The sequence below is a fragment of the Scyliorhinus torazame genome, chromosome 26, assembly GCF_047496885.1.
Source record: "Scyliorhinus torazame isolate Kashiwa2021f chromosome 26, sScyTor2.1, whole genome shotgun sequence".
NCBI lineage: Eukaryota > Metazoa > Chordata > Chondrichthyes > Carcharhiniformes > Scyliorhinidae > Scyliorhinus > Scyliorhinus torazame.
In genome coordinates, this window is record NC_092732.1 from 35457788 (window position 1) to 35472678 (window position 14891).

At 48.7% G+C, this 14891-nt stretch overlaps 2 protein-coding genes across 3 annotated transcripts in view; one reads left to right on the plus strand and one right to left on the minus strand.

Annotated features, from left to right (window-relative positions):
• The window catches only part of LOC140402969 (semaphorin-6D-like), a 1151034-nt gene that overhangs the window by 698105 nt on the left and 438038 nt on the right, over positions 1 to 14891 (minus strand). The window lies entirely within an intron of this gene.
• On the plus strand, positions 11201 to 13667 carry LOC140402963 (C2 calcium-dependent domain-containing protein 4C-like). The gene is made up of 2 exons (XM_072490611.1): positions 11201 to 11434; positions 12077 to 13667. The coding sequence occupies exon 2, from the start codon at positions 12156 to 12158 to the stop codon at positions 13227 to 13229; it is 1074 nt and encodes a 357-aa protein (XP_072346712.1). The 5' UTR covers positions 11201 to 11434; positions 12077 to 12155; the 3' UTR covers positions 13230 to 13667.

Here is a 14891-nt window from a genome sequence, read left to right on the forward strand (position 1 = left end):
ACACAGTGCCCAGTAACCCAGTGATATAGACACAGTGCCCAGTAACCCAGTGATATAGACACAGTGCCCAGTAATCCAGTGTTATAGTCACAGTGCCCAGTAACCCAGTGAGATAGACACAGTGCCCAGTAACCCAGTGATATAGACACAGTGCCCAGTAACCCAGTGATATAGACACAGTGCCCAGTAACCCAGTGTTATAGACACAGTGCCCAGTAAACCAGTGTTATAGACACAGTGCCCAGTAACCCAGTGTTATATACACAGTGCCCAGTAAACCAGTGATATGGACACAGTGCCCAGTAACCCAGTGTTATAGACACAGTGCCCAGTAACCCAGTGATATAGACACAGTGCCCAGTAAACCAATGATATAGACACAGTGCCCAGTAAACCAGTGATATAGACAAAGTGCCCAGTAACCCAGTGATATAGACACAGTGCCCAGTAAACCAGTGTTATAGACACAGTGCCCAGTAACCCAGTGTTATAGTCACAGTGCCCAGTAAACCAGTGTTAGACACAGTGCCCAGTAACCCAGTGTTATAGACACAGTGCCCAGTGACCCAGTGTTATAGACACAGTGCCCAGTAAACCAGTGAAATAGACACAGTGCCCAGTAACCCAGTGTTATAGACACAGTGCCCAGTAACCCAGTGTTATAGACACAGTGCCCAGTAAACCAGTGATGTAGACACAGTGCCCAGTAACCCAGTGATATAGACACTGTGCCCAGTAACCCAGTGATATAGACACAGTGCCCAGTAATCCAGTAATATAGACACAGTGTCCAGTAACCCAGTGTTATAGACACAGTGCCCAGTAAACCAGTGATATAGACACAGTGCCCAGTAAACCAGTGATATAGACACAGTGCCCAGTAAACCAGCGATGTAGACACAGTGCCCAGTAACCCAGTGTTATAGACACAGTGCCCAGTAACCCAGTGATATAGACACAGTGCCCAGTAACCCAGTGATATAGACACAGTGCCCAGTAACCCAGTGATATAGACACAGTGCCCAGTAAATCAGTGATATAGACACAGTGCCCAGTAATTCAGTGTTAGACACAGTGCCCAGTAACCCAGTGATATAGACACAGTGCCCAGTAACCCAGTGTTATAGACACAGTGCCCAGTAAACCAGTGATATAGACACAGTGCCCAGTAACCCAGTGATATAGACACAGTGCCCAGTAACCCAGTGACATAGACACAGTGCCCAGTAACCCAGTGTTGTAGACACAGTGCCCAGTAAACCAGTGTTATAGACACAGTGCCCAGTAACCCAGTGTTATAGACACAGTGCCCAGTAACCCAGTGATGTAGACACAATGCCCAGTAACCCAGTGTTATAGACACAGTGCCCAGTAACCCAGTGATATAGACACAGGGCCCAGTAAACCAGTGTTATAGACACAGTGCCCAGTAACCCAGTGATATAGACACAGTGCCCAGTAACCCACTGTTATAGACACAGTGCCCAGTAACCCAGTGATATAGACACAGTGCCCTGTAATCCAGTGATATACACACAGTGCCCAGTAAACCAGTGTTATAGACACAGTGCCCAGTAACCCAGTGATATAGACACAGTGCCCAGTAACCCAGTATTATAGACACAGTGCACAGTAACCCAGTGATATAGACACAGTGCCCAGTAACCCACTGTTATAGACACAGTGCCCAGTAACCCAGTGATATAGACACAGTGCCCAGTAACCCAGTGATATAGACACAGTGCCCAGTAAACCAGTGTTATAGACCAGTGCCCAGTAACCCAGTGTTATAGACACAGTGCTCAGTAAACCAGTCTTATAGACACTGTGCCCAGTAACCCAGTGATATAGACACAGTGCCCAGTAACCCAGTGATATAGACACAGTGCCCAGTAACCCAGTGATATAGACACAGTGCCCAGTAACCCAGTGTTATAGACACAGTGCCCAGTAACCCACTGTTATAGACACAGTGCCCAGTAACCCAGTGATATAGACACAGTGCCCAGTAACCCAGTGATATAGGCACAGTGCCCAGTAATCCAGTGTTATAGTCACAGTGCCCAGTAAACCAGTGTTATAGACACAGTGCCCAGTAACCCAGTGATATAGACACAGTGCCCAGTAACCCAGTGTTATAGACACAGTGCCCAGTAAACCAGTGTTATAGACACAGTGCCCAGTAACCCAGTGTTATAGACACAGTGCCCAGTAAACCAGTGATATAGACACAGTGCCCAGTAACCCAGTGTTATAGACACAGTGCCCAGTAACCCAGTGATATAGACACAGTGCCCAGTAAACCAATGATATAGACACAGTGCCCAGTAACCCAGTGTTATAGACACAGTGCCCAGTAACCCAGTGTTATTGACACAGTGCCCAGTAACCCAGTGATATAGACGCAGTGCCCAGTAACCCAGTGATATAGACACAGTGCCCAGTAACCCAGTGATATAGACCAGTGCCCAGTAAACCAGTGATATAGACACAGTGCCCAGTAATCCAGTGATGTAGACACAGTGCCCAGTCACCCAGTGTTATAGACACAGTGCCCAGTAACCGAGCGATATAGACACAGTGCCCAGTAAACCAGTGATATAGACACAGTGCCCAGTAACCCAGTGATATAGACGCAGTGCCCAGTAAACCAGTGATGTAGACACAGTGCCCAGTAACCCAGTGATACAGACACAGTGCCCAGTAAACCAGTGTTATAGACACAGTGCCCAGTAACCCAGTGATATAGACACAGTGCCCAGTAAACCAGTGAGATAGACACAGTGCCCAGTTACCCAGTGATATAGACACAGTGCCCAGTAAACCAGTGATATAGACACAGTGCCCAGTAACCCAGTGTTATCGACACAGTGCCCAGTAACCCAGTGATATAGACACAGTGCCCAGTAACCCAGTGATATAGACACAGTGCCCAGTAAACCAGTGATATAGACACAGTGCCCAGTAACCCAGTGATATAGACACAGTGCCCAGTTAACCAGTGTTATAGACACAGTGCCCAGTAACCCAGTGTTATAGTCACAGTGCCCAGTAAACCAGTGTTAGACACAGTGCCCAGTAACCCAGTGTTATAGACACAGTGCCCAGTGACCCAGTGTTATAGACACAGTGCCCAGTAAACCAGTGAAATAGACACAGTGCCCAGTAACCCAGTGTTATAGACACAGTGCCCAGTAAACCAGTGATTTAGACACAGTGCCCAGTAAACCAGTGTTATAGACACAGTGCCCAGTGACCCAGTGTTATACACACAGTGCCCAGTAAACCAGTGAAATAGACACAGTGCCCAGTAACCCAGTGTTATAGACACAGTGCCCAGTAAACCAGTGTTATAGACACAGTGCCCAGTAACCCAGTGTTATAGACACAGTGCCCAGTATACCAGTGATATAGACACAGTGCCCAGTAACCCAGTGTTATAGACACAGTGCCCAGTAAACCAGTGATCTAGACACAGGGCCCAGTAACCCAGTGGTATAGACACAGTGCCCAGTAACCCAGTGATATAGACACAGTGCCCAGTAAACCAGTGTTACAGAGACCAGAGGAAATGGGCGAGGTACTAAATGAATACTTTGCATCAGTATTCACCAAAGAGAAGGAATTGGTGGATGTTGAGTCTGGAGAAGGGGGTGTAGATAGCCTGGGTCACATTGAGATCCAAAAGACGAGGTGTTGGGCGTCTTGAAAAATATTAAAGTGGATAAGTCTATGTTATTCTCTAACTCTGAATAAAGATTGTAGACTTCCAGTTAACACAAATACTTTATTCAGTGGGTTCGTTCTGTTTCCAGAGATTAACTCGATATAATACAGTCTGGACAATTTCCATCCAGATGCCTCACTATTTCTTCCTTGATGATAGATTCCAGCATCTTCCCTACTACCGAAGTTCAGCTCACTGGCCTATAATTACCCGCTTTCTGCCTACCTCCTTTTTTAAACAGTGGGGTCACGTTTGCTAATTTCCAATCCGCCGGGACCACCCAAGGGTTTAGTGAATTTTGGTAAATTATCCCTAGTGCATTTGCAATTTCCCTAGCCATCTCTTTTAGCACTCTGGGATGCATTCCATCAGGGCCAGGAGACTTGTCTACCTTTAGCCCCATTAGCTTGCCCAATACTGCCTCCTTGGTGATAACAATCCTCTCAAGGTCCTCACCTGTCATAGCCTCATTTCTATCAGTCACTGGCATGTTATTTGTGTCTTCCACTGTGAAGACCGACCCAAAAAACCTGTTCAGTTCCTCAGCCATTTCCTCATCTCCCATTATTCAATCTCCCTTCTCATCCTCTAAAGGACCAATGTTTACCTTAGCCACTCTTTTTTGTTTTATATATTTGTAGAAACTTTTACTGTCTGTTTTTATATTCTGAGCAAGTTTACTCTCATAATCTATCTTACTCTTCTTTGTAGCTTTTTTAGTAGCTTTCTGTTGCCCCCTAAAGATTTCCCAGTCCTCTAGTCTCCCACTAAACTTTGCCACTTTTAATGCTTTTTCCTTCAATTTGATACTCTCCCTTATTTCCTTAGATATCCACGGTCGATTCTCCCTCTTTCTACCGTCCTTCCTTTTTGTTGGTGTAAACTTTTGCTGAGCATTGTGAAAAATCACTTGGAAGGTTCTCCACTGTTCCTCAACTGTTTCACCATAAATGCTTTGCTCCCAGTCTTCCTTCGCACGTTCTTCTCTCATCCCATTGTAATCTCCTTTGTTTAAGCACAAAACACTAGTGTTTGATTTTACCTTCTCACCCTCCATCTGTATTTTAAATTCCACCATATTGTGATCGCTCCTTCCGAGAGGATCCCTAACTATGAGATCATGGGCGAAATTCTCCGTAATCGGCGTGATGTCCGCCGACCGGCGCCAAAAATGGCGCAAATCAGTCCGGCATCGCGCCGCCCCAAAGGTGCGGAACCCTCCGCATCGTGACTGGCCAAGCCCTAACCTTGAGGGGCTAGGCCCTCGCCGGACTGATATCCGCCCCGCCAGCTGCCGGGAAAGGCCTTTGGTGCCCCGCCAGCTGGCGCGGAAATTACATTGCCATAATGTTACTATTTGGTGGCCTATAGACTACTCTGATCAGTGACTTTTTTGCCTTACTATTGCTGATTTCCACCCAAATGGATTCAACCTTATCCTCCATAGCACCGATGTCATCCCTTACTGTTGCCCGGATGTCATACTTAAATAACAGAGCTACACCACCTCCCTTACCATCCACTCTGTCCTTCCGAATAGTTTGATACCCTTGGATATTTAACTCCCAGTCGTGACCATCCTTTAACCATGTTTCAGTAATGGCCACTAAATCATAGTCATTCACGATGATTTGCGGATCAACTCATTTACCTTATTCCGAATACTACGAGCATTCAGGTAAAGTACACTTATGTTGTTTTTTTGACCTCTGTTCTGAATCTTAACACCTCAATCAGTAACCTCTTAACTTTTCTCCTAATTTTCCTTGTCGTTGAACCCACATCTTCCTGTAACAACCTGCCGCGTCGCTTACCATTAATGTTTTTACTTCCCGTTTTATTCCTTTTAGTATTCCTGGACCTATTCACTGAGCTCCCCTCAGTCACTGTACCTTGTACTGTCGCCCTTTTTGATTTTTGACTATGGCTTCCCTGTCTTACACTTTCCCCCTTACTGCCTTTTGTTTCTGTCCCTGTTTTAGTACCTTCCAACTTCCTGCATCGGTTCCCATCCCCCTGCCACATTAGTTTAAACCATCCTCAACAGCTCTAGCAAACACCCCACCTAGGACATCGGTTCCAGTCCTGCCCAGGTGCAGACCGTCCAGTTTGTATTGGTCCCACCTCCCCCAGAACCGGTTCCAATGCCCCAGGAATTTGAATCCCTCCCTCTTGCACCATCTCTCGAGCCACGCATTCATCCTCTCTACCCTGACATTCCTACTCTGACTAGCCCATGGCACTGGTAGCAATCCTGAGATTACTACCTTTGAGCTCCTACTTTTTAGTTTAACTCCTAACTCCCTGAATTCAGCTTGTAGGACCTTGTCCCGTTTTTTACCTATATCGTTGGTGCCTATGTGCACCACGACAGCTGGATGAATGTCCTGCAGCCGCTCCGAGACATCCTTAACCTTGCACCAGGGAGGCAACATACCATCCTGGAGTCTCGATTGCGTCCGCAGAACCACCTGTCTATTCCTCATCGTCGGGGTCTTCACGGTACAACACCTCTAGTTGCGGTTCGGATTTGCTACTGGGGTGGTAGCCATCTCCCAAAATGAAATCATCATCTGAGTCATGTACAAGGACCAGATCATCTTCTAGGGCGGTGCTAACTGCTTGTTCCAGGGTGTTGAGAAAGCTATTTTCAACTGCTGGTGTAAGTTCGGGCATAGTTCTGCCTTTTGAGGCAAGAAAATTGGGTTTTGCAGCTCTGAATAACTTTTTGTTCCTTTTCGTGCATTTCCCTTTTAAGTGGGCGTGGTCCTGGTCCTCTGACGTCATGACGCTCGTGACGTCATGCGTAGGACCCGATTGCCCATACGCACTCTGAGTCACCTGTACTGTGCGCTCTTTTCGCAACTGAGCATGTGCGGCTCCTTTCCCAAGGTGGCTGCCGCTCAGAACTTCCTTCAATCCTGTCTCTGCCTCGCGGTAAGTTTTGGCGCCGTTTTTTCCGATTTTCTTTTCTGGGCACTGATTCTCTGTTTGTGAAGACTGACGGTATTGATTTTGTTTTTGTTCATAAGCAAGGCATTTTTGTATCGCGATTTCTAGAGTTAGTTGCATATTTTGTGATAGTTCTTCCCTCAAATTTTTATCAGATAGTTCAGAAATTAATTGATGCATTATCACAGGGTCTCTGAAACCAGCATAATCACAGCCTTGTGGTATTAACTTGAGATTTGTAATAAAATCAGAGATGGGCCCTCCGTTTCGACACCCATTTGGCGCCGCGTAAGGATGCTTGAGCGGCCTGAACCGCTCCAGCGCTGTGCTGGCCCCCTGTGGGGGCAAGAATAGGTCATGCCCGGGCCCTGTTCATGTCATCGTGAAACACAAATGATGGCGCAGGCACTTAGTCCCGGGAGCGGAGAATTCCACCCTAAATCTTTCCAGCATCTCACCAGACTGGCTCTTACAGCGTTCATCAGTTTTTTTGAGTAGAACTTCTACTTTGGCGTTGTCCTCACCTTCTAAGTAATTAAAGCAATTATAGATTTCTCTAGCTTAATGCCCTCCTGTTGAAAGTAGTAGGGCTATTTTTGTTGCATCAGAGGCAGTGCTTACATCATTAGCTGTGATAAATAGTTGGAACAGCTGTTCAAACATTTTCCAGTTATAACTTAACTTACCGGTTGTTTCCAGGTGCCATGGAGCTCCAACAAGTTCCATCAAATCAGTTAGTCGGCGAGGATCCATTTGCTGCGAAGTCTTCCACAGTCGAATATCTGGTTTAAGTTTTTCTTCTCTTGCTGGTGTCTAGCTAGCTTTCTGAAATCACTCCTGGTATCATATGTTATTCTCTAAGTCTGAATAAAGATTGTAGACTTCCAGTTAACACAAATACTTTATTAAGTGGGTTTGTTCTGCTTCCAGAGCTTAACTAGATGTAATACAGTCAAGAGGTATGACCAGTGAAGCTAAGGTAAGCTGCCTGTGCTGAGCTGTCTTTGTCTGCTGCTGCTCACTAGCTCTGTGCTTCTGAAAGAGTCGGATCCTCCCTTGTGCTGGACCCTTTATACCCGTCTCTGATGCGGCCCTCTAGTGATGCTGTGGCTGTTACATTTGTCTGCAGTCCCTGGTATATGTGCAGATGTATGTACAGATGTACAGATCACTACAGTAGTCTTCTAGGACCATAACATCACTTTTTGTGTCGGAGCTGGCATTGGGCTCGCGATGTCCAAAGAAGAAATCAAGGTCTGAGTCGTAGTCTTCAAGGACCATATCATCTTCTAGGGCAGTGCTAACTGCTTGTTGCAGGGTTCTGCGGAGGTTACTTTCAGCTATTGGTCGAATTTCAGGCATTGTGCTGACGTTCCAGGTGAAAGAATCTTGTTTTGAGGCTTTAAATTTTTTCCCCTTGTTTTGTGACATTTCCCCTTTAAGTGGGCGTGGTCCGAGGCCTCTGATGTAACAACGCTCGTGACGTAGAGCGTAGGAAGCGATTGCGCATGTGCAGATCGCTGTTCCTTTACGTGGGACCTTTTTTGCAACTGCACATGTGCGGCTCCTTTGCCAAGATGGCGGCAAATCAAAACTGCCGTTTTCGGCAATGGAAAGCCTACCTCCGCCTCGTGGTCAGTACTGGCGCCTCTTTTGCGGTTTCTTCTTGTATGTTCCTCGCAGAATTCTTGGAATTTGTCCAGGACTGCCTGGATGTCGCTCTTGTTTTGCCCCTTTGAGTATTTGAAGGTCTCAAAGATTTCTGCTGCTGTTTTACCCGCGATGGTAAGTAGAAGCTTTATTTTCTCTGCATCGGCCACGCCATCTAGGTCGGACGCTACCAGGTAGATCTCAAATCTCTGCCCGAACGCACGCCAGTTTGCACTGAGATTGCCGTGGTACCTGAGCTGCTGTGGAACCGGAATCCCGAACATCATCTTGCCTGGGTGGCCCTGCTGGTTGTCACTGTTCGCTGAGTTGTAACTATATGGATTTAAACAGACACTCACTGGTACCATGTTTTGTTATGCTCTTGACGTAGCATAAGCTGCTTCCTTGATGTGCACTCTGACAAAGGAAGGTTCAGACTTGGAGATAGCTTTAACACGTTTATTAAACTATTAACAATTCTCCTACTTGAATTTGACTCTCTTGTTCTTCCTGCTATAGCTACTCAGACTGACGAACCAGTCTGCTACAATCCACGTGGTGGGTGTGATGTTCAATCAGCCCTGTGTCTGTGCTCACTGAGAGTCTCCACTGGAAAGAGACAGAGCATGTGTGATGTGTCCTTTTATATGGGTATCCCCCTTGTGGTAGTGTCACCTCTGTGTGTGTCTTGACTGCCCATTGGTCGTGTCCTATCTTACTGACCTATTGGTGGAATGTCCGTGTGTCATGTCTCTAGTGTTTATCTAGTCTAAGTGTATTTACATTAACCCCTTGTGTATTTAGTGTTCTAAAGTGTCTAAATTAACCCCCTGTGTATTTACAGTGATGTATATTTTGCTCTTTTTAACCTTAGTCTATTGGCTCTGATTACGTCACCTTTGCTCACGAGTCGCCAGGTATCTTTATGATACCGCCACGAGGTTCAAGTTCAGGTTATGATTAATAACACAGCACACCGCTTAGTAAGGATTAAAACAACGGTCATTTATTATATACAACAAGCAATATTAATACACTAATACTACTTTCTATATAATAAACCTATCACTACTGGCCAATACTTAACTTAGGAAGAGCCCACCAGGTCAGGGAAACGAATGGCTTGTCCAATCATATCTGGCCCGCGGGATTTAAAAGGCTGCTACAGGTCGGTGGCTAGGTGTCTCTACCGGATAGCGATCGCTGGATTCAAACTTACTGTTGCCGGTGGCTGGTCTTGCGAAGGTCTCGAGCAGGCGAAGAGGAGAGAGAGAGAGATCTGAACTTGGACCTTTACTTTTATAGGGCCCAGGGGCTTCCCGCCTCCCGGGGCGGCCCTTGACCCTGAGTCCCAAGTGATTGGATTCTGTCCCCAGTCTCTGGGGTCGATGTGTCCAACGGTGAGGCGATTCCCCGATCGGGGGGTGGTCGCTCACCTGCCTTTGTTTCGGCCACTGCAGGCGCCGACAGGTCTGGCCCGGTATTCAATTGCTAATATGTTGCAATTGTTCCCGGGGATAGCCGATTTAACTGTGAATGTCTGAATAGATGGGTTGCAAACAGTCCTGAATGTAACTGCAAATACCTGGGTGGATGGGCTGTTGATAGCCCTGAGTATCGATCTGGGCTAACTTCCCAGAGCCGATTATGCAAACCTGTCTGCAGCTGCCTGCTTGTGTCTTCTTGGCTGCTTTTCCCAGCAGTCTTTCGGGTTAGCCATTTCAAACTGGGTTTTGGCCAGATTAATCGGAACGCAGCCATTTTACGTGGCTACAATATCACCACACATACGCTTCCTGAATTCTAATCAACTGACATTTGAAAGCCTGCCACATGCCGGATGTTGATTTTCCCTCAAACAGCCTCACCCAGATCCTGCCTAATGCTGTTGTATTTAGCCTCCCCCCAGCCTCACACCTTCCCCTCAGCGCCACCCTTGTCCTTTTCCATAAGCAGCTTAAAAACGTACAATATTATGATCACTCTTCCCTAAATGATCTCCGACTGAAACTTTGATCAGCTGGCCGGGCTCATCCTCCAGCACTAGGGCCCCTCCCCGAGTTGGGCTATTTACCTACTGTTTCCAGGGACCCTCTTGGACGCTCCTTACAAATTCTGCTTCACCCATGCCTCTCGCAGGATGTGTTGTCCCCGTCAATATAGGGAAAGTTAAAATCACCCACTGCGCAACCCCATTGAAATGAAATGAAAATCGCTTATTGTCACAAGTCGGCTTCAAATGAAGTTACTGTGGAAAGCCCCTAGTGGCCGCATTCCGGCGCCTGTTCGGGGAGGCTGTTCCGGGAATTGAACCGTGCTGCTGGCCTGCCTTGGTCTGCTTTCAAAGCCAGAGATCGGTCTGCATATCTGCTCCTCTATCTCCCGCTGGCTGTTCGGAGGTCTGCAGTTAATCCCCAACATTGTGACAGCACCCATCCTGTTCCTGAGCTCTATCCATATTGCCTCGCTGCCTGAACCCTCCAAGGTGTCCTCCCTCAGCACAGCTGTGATACTCTCCTTAACCAGTAAGGCAACTCCCCCACCCATTTAGTCCCCCCCCCCCCTCTCTATTCTGGCCCTGAAGCACCTAATTCCTGGAACGTCTAATTGCCAATCCTGTCCCTCTTTTCAAGCAACAGCGTCAGAATTCTGCGTATTAATCCAGGTTGCTGTCTGGATGTGTGTGTGCGTGTCTCTCTCTCTCTCTCTCTCGCTCCCTGCCTCAAACCTCTCTCTTCCACTTTGTCTCCTCCCCCGCCCCCCCCCCCCCCCTATCCCCCCCCCCCCCCCCCCCTCACACCTCTCTGCCGTCCTTTGACTTGCCCCTGCGACCTCCCGGCTGTCAGCTTGCTTCAGTGTGCCAGTGGGCGTGTTCTCTCCTCCCAGCAGTATAAAGACTGGAGAGGCTTTGCTCCCGCTGGAATCAGAGAGGAGAGGGAGGGAGAGCTGCGCCTGGGACCAATCTCGAGTCGGAGGCATCAACCCCCCCCCGCCCTTTAACCTCGTGCCAAAGTCCGAAAAACGCCCCGAGGGCCAGCGAAAGAGGCCGACACGCGCGGTCAAGAGGAAACCTACAATCGACTGACGATTCTTGGCAGCTAGCAGGTAAAATCGCCGAGGACGCCGACGGCCTGTCTCATCTCTGCGTCGGAGGCAGCTTGACGATCGGTCAATGATCGCGCCTCTCGGTCCTGACACGTTTAAGCCGATCCTCCGCCGCCTGCGTCGGGGAAACGGGATTAAAACTGCGGGAATTAGTTTGGGGTGGAGAGGAGGGAGGCGATTCGCTTTTGTTCATCTTTCTCGATGAGATCAATGAGGAGAAAGCGTTTCCCCTGCCGACAGTGGGGTGGGGGGGGGGGGGGGGGGGGGGAGGTTAGTCGTTGAGCAGAGGGGGACACAGATTGAGGTAACTCGGGAAATGAATCTGAGGGGGGAGGGGGTGGGAGATTTTTTATTTAAACGCAGCGATGGCGGCTGCGCTGCCGGGACGGAGCGGATTCAATCGGAACTTTCAAAAAAGGATTGGTGTTTGAAAGGCGGACAACTTGTTTGGATAAAGAGAGAGGGGGGGGAGGGAAGAGGAGATGGGGAGGGTGATGGGATAATTGGATCGGAAGCGGGCAGAGTTCTCCGGCGGGTCGACTGCACGCCGCGTGGTTGTCAGAATGTCGCGAGGAACTCTTTATTTTTGGGTGGATTATTTTACGGCTGAGGGAAGCTCTTAATTCCTCTCTTCTCTTCCAGGTGCTCGCTTGAGTAACGGGAGGAAACGGTCCTCGTCGGAAGCCAGGAAGGGAATTCGGGCCAGCGGGGGGAGGCCTCAATGTGGCTGCTGGAGAAGGTGGGCCTGTCGGTGGATGGCCTGACTGCCCCCGGTGATGGAGGGAGGGAAGGTCGGGCCCACCCCAACCTGCTGACCCCCGAGACGATCCCTGCGTTCTTCATACCCCCCTTGCTGCCCGCCGGGAGGGACAGAGTCCGGGGGCCTGGCCTGGCCCAGGCCGCCAGCCTCCACGTCATCCAGGTGGAGGCCGACTCGGAGGGCGAGGACGGCGCCAGCCGAGTGCCGCTGCACGCCAACCCGGCAGAGATTCTCCGCCTGCCCGAGAGCCCGCACACCCGGCGGAAGGAGTCCCTCTTCCACGCCCGGGGCCCCCCCGGGGCGGCCCCCTCGCCCCGGCTGGAGGCCGGCAACTGGGCCCGTTGGTCGGCTCAGAGCCTGAGGCCTAGGTTGGGGCAGGGGGCCTCCACCGACAGCGACGCGGCCTCCTCCTCGGCCGAGTCCACGCCCCGCAGCTCCCCAGCCGCCGCAAGGGGCAAAGGTCAGGTGTCCCGGGCGGGCTCCCTCTCCGCCGATGACTGCAGCTCGGCCGACAGCAGCCCCGGGGCCTCTCGGAGGCCCGATTGGATTGGGGCAGGCTGGGCGGCCTCCGCCTGGCTGGCTCTCCCTCCCACTCCCCTTTACCCCCCAGATTTTGCCCGCCGCCAGCAGCCACTGACCAAGGAGACCACGGTGGCCCTGGACAAGGGGGGTACCCTGCGCCTCTCGGCCGAGTACCTGGTGGATGGCCAGAGGCTCAGGGTGAGGCTGGGCAGCGTTGAGGGCCTGTATCCGGCCTCCTTTCCGCCCGGGGCCGTCAGTTGCTTTGTGACCGTCTACCTCCTGCCAGGCAAGGGCCAGAAGCAGAGAAGTACCATCATCAGGAGGAGCCGCAACCCCATCTTCAACGAGGACTTTTTCTTCGAGCAGGTCACCCAGGAGGACATTGCGAGCAAGGCCATGAAGGTCAAAGTTGTCAACAAAGGCGCGGGGATGAGGAGAAACTGTGTCATGGGAGAAAGCCGACTAGGCCTGGCGGCCATCTTGCCCAGCCTCCACACGTTGAACAGGGGCTAAGTGTCACGTGAGAGTACCCTTTAAGAAATGGATGTTTAAGAAATGTACCTTTAAGAAATGGAGCTGCTCATGTTACCGGAGTGATGTCAGAGTGTGGGTGGAGCTGAGCTCTACTTCCGCTTTTTTAGTTTCTGTTTGAGAGAGCTTGGGTGTATCTGTTACCTGCACTGCTGTTGATCTCTGCCATCCAAAGACTATCTATGGATCATTTTGTGAATTCAGAAGAAGTATAAATGGTTTCAGTCTTGTATGTAAACCCTGATGTGCTCCTGTTTGAAGGTTTGTTAAGTCTTTTGGATGATAAAAGGATAGCATACAGGTTACTTAGTGTGGTATTCTTTGGGGAGTGTATTTGAATTGATGGTTGCTAAGCTGTTCACTGTTTGTTTTAAAAAGGTTAACTTGAGTTCATAGAATAAACATTGTTTTGTTTTAAAAGATACTTGTCCATTTCTGCTGTCCCACACCTGGAGAGTGGGCCGTGTGCTCCCCGTACCACAATCTAGTAAAAGTTGTGGGTCAGGGGAACTCCATGATACACTTTGGGTTTCTCTAAACCCTGGCCCATAACAAATTGGGGGCTCGAGGGGGATAAAAGTCTATCTATTGGATTGGCTTAGTGAACTTAAAGACAGTGAGGGGTGAGTACATTGTGGTTGCTTTTCAGGTGTGGTATTTCAGTTTAAGTGGGGAGTGTGTTGTGGACAATGGCTCTTTCAGAGGCTCTGAAGTTTTTGGGGGTGGAGACGGTCACACGCAGTACCTTACGGACAGAGACTAAAAGCAGACTGTTAGATTTGGCAAAAACATTGCAGTTAATATTACCCGTAACAGCCTCCCCGAACAGGCGCCGGAATGTGGCGACTAGGGGCTTTTCACAGTAACTTCATTTGAAGCCTACTTGTGACAATAAGCGATTTTCATTTTCATTTCATTCACCTGACAAAATGCGAAAAGTTGAGGTCATTTTGGCGGTGGCAAAGCATTTAAAGTTGCCTGAGATACAGTTTGACTCATTGGAAATGGCAAAAGTTCAATTGCAAATTAAACAAATGGAACATGAGAAAGAATTAAAGCAGCTTGAATACGAAAGAGAGAGAGCGGAAAAAGAAAGAGAGAGAGAGGGAAAAGAAAAGGTACTTTGAAAGGGAAGGAGAGAAAAAGGAGGCGGTTTTAATGATTCTAACTCAAAGGGACGAACCAAATCCAGATGACTGTGAATTTGACATACCTCAAATTAAATTGGAAAACGAGGATGTTCTTAAAAATTGGGATAAATTGTTGAGTTACCTTCCAGAGGAAAAACAAACTGACCTGAAAGAGTTATTGATATCATATGGGCAAGTTTGTAGAGATAAATTGGGAAGTACTAAAATGGCTATACATGATGTAGATGTGGGAAATGCTGTTCCAATCAAACAACATCCATATAGACTTAACCCTTTAAAATTGGCACAGGTTAACAAAGAGATTGAGAGTATGCTTAAAAATGGCATAATTGAAGTGGTTTGCAGCCAATGGAGCTCACCCATAGTGATGGTACCTAAACCAGACGGTACCCAACGGCTGTGTGTGGACGATCGAAAGGTGAATGCAGTTACAAGAACGGACTCTTATCCTATCCCACGTTTGGAGGATTGCATTAAGAAAGTGGGACAATCA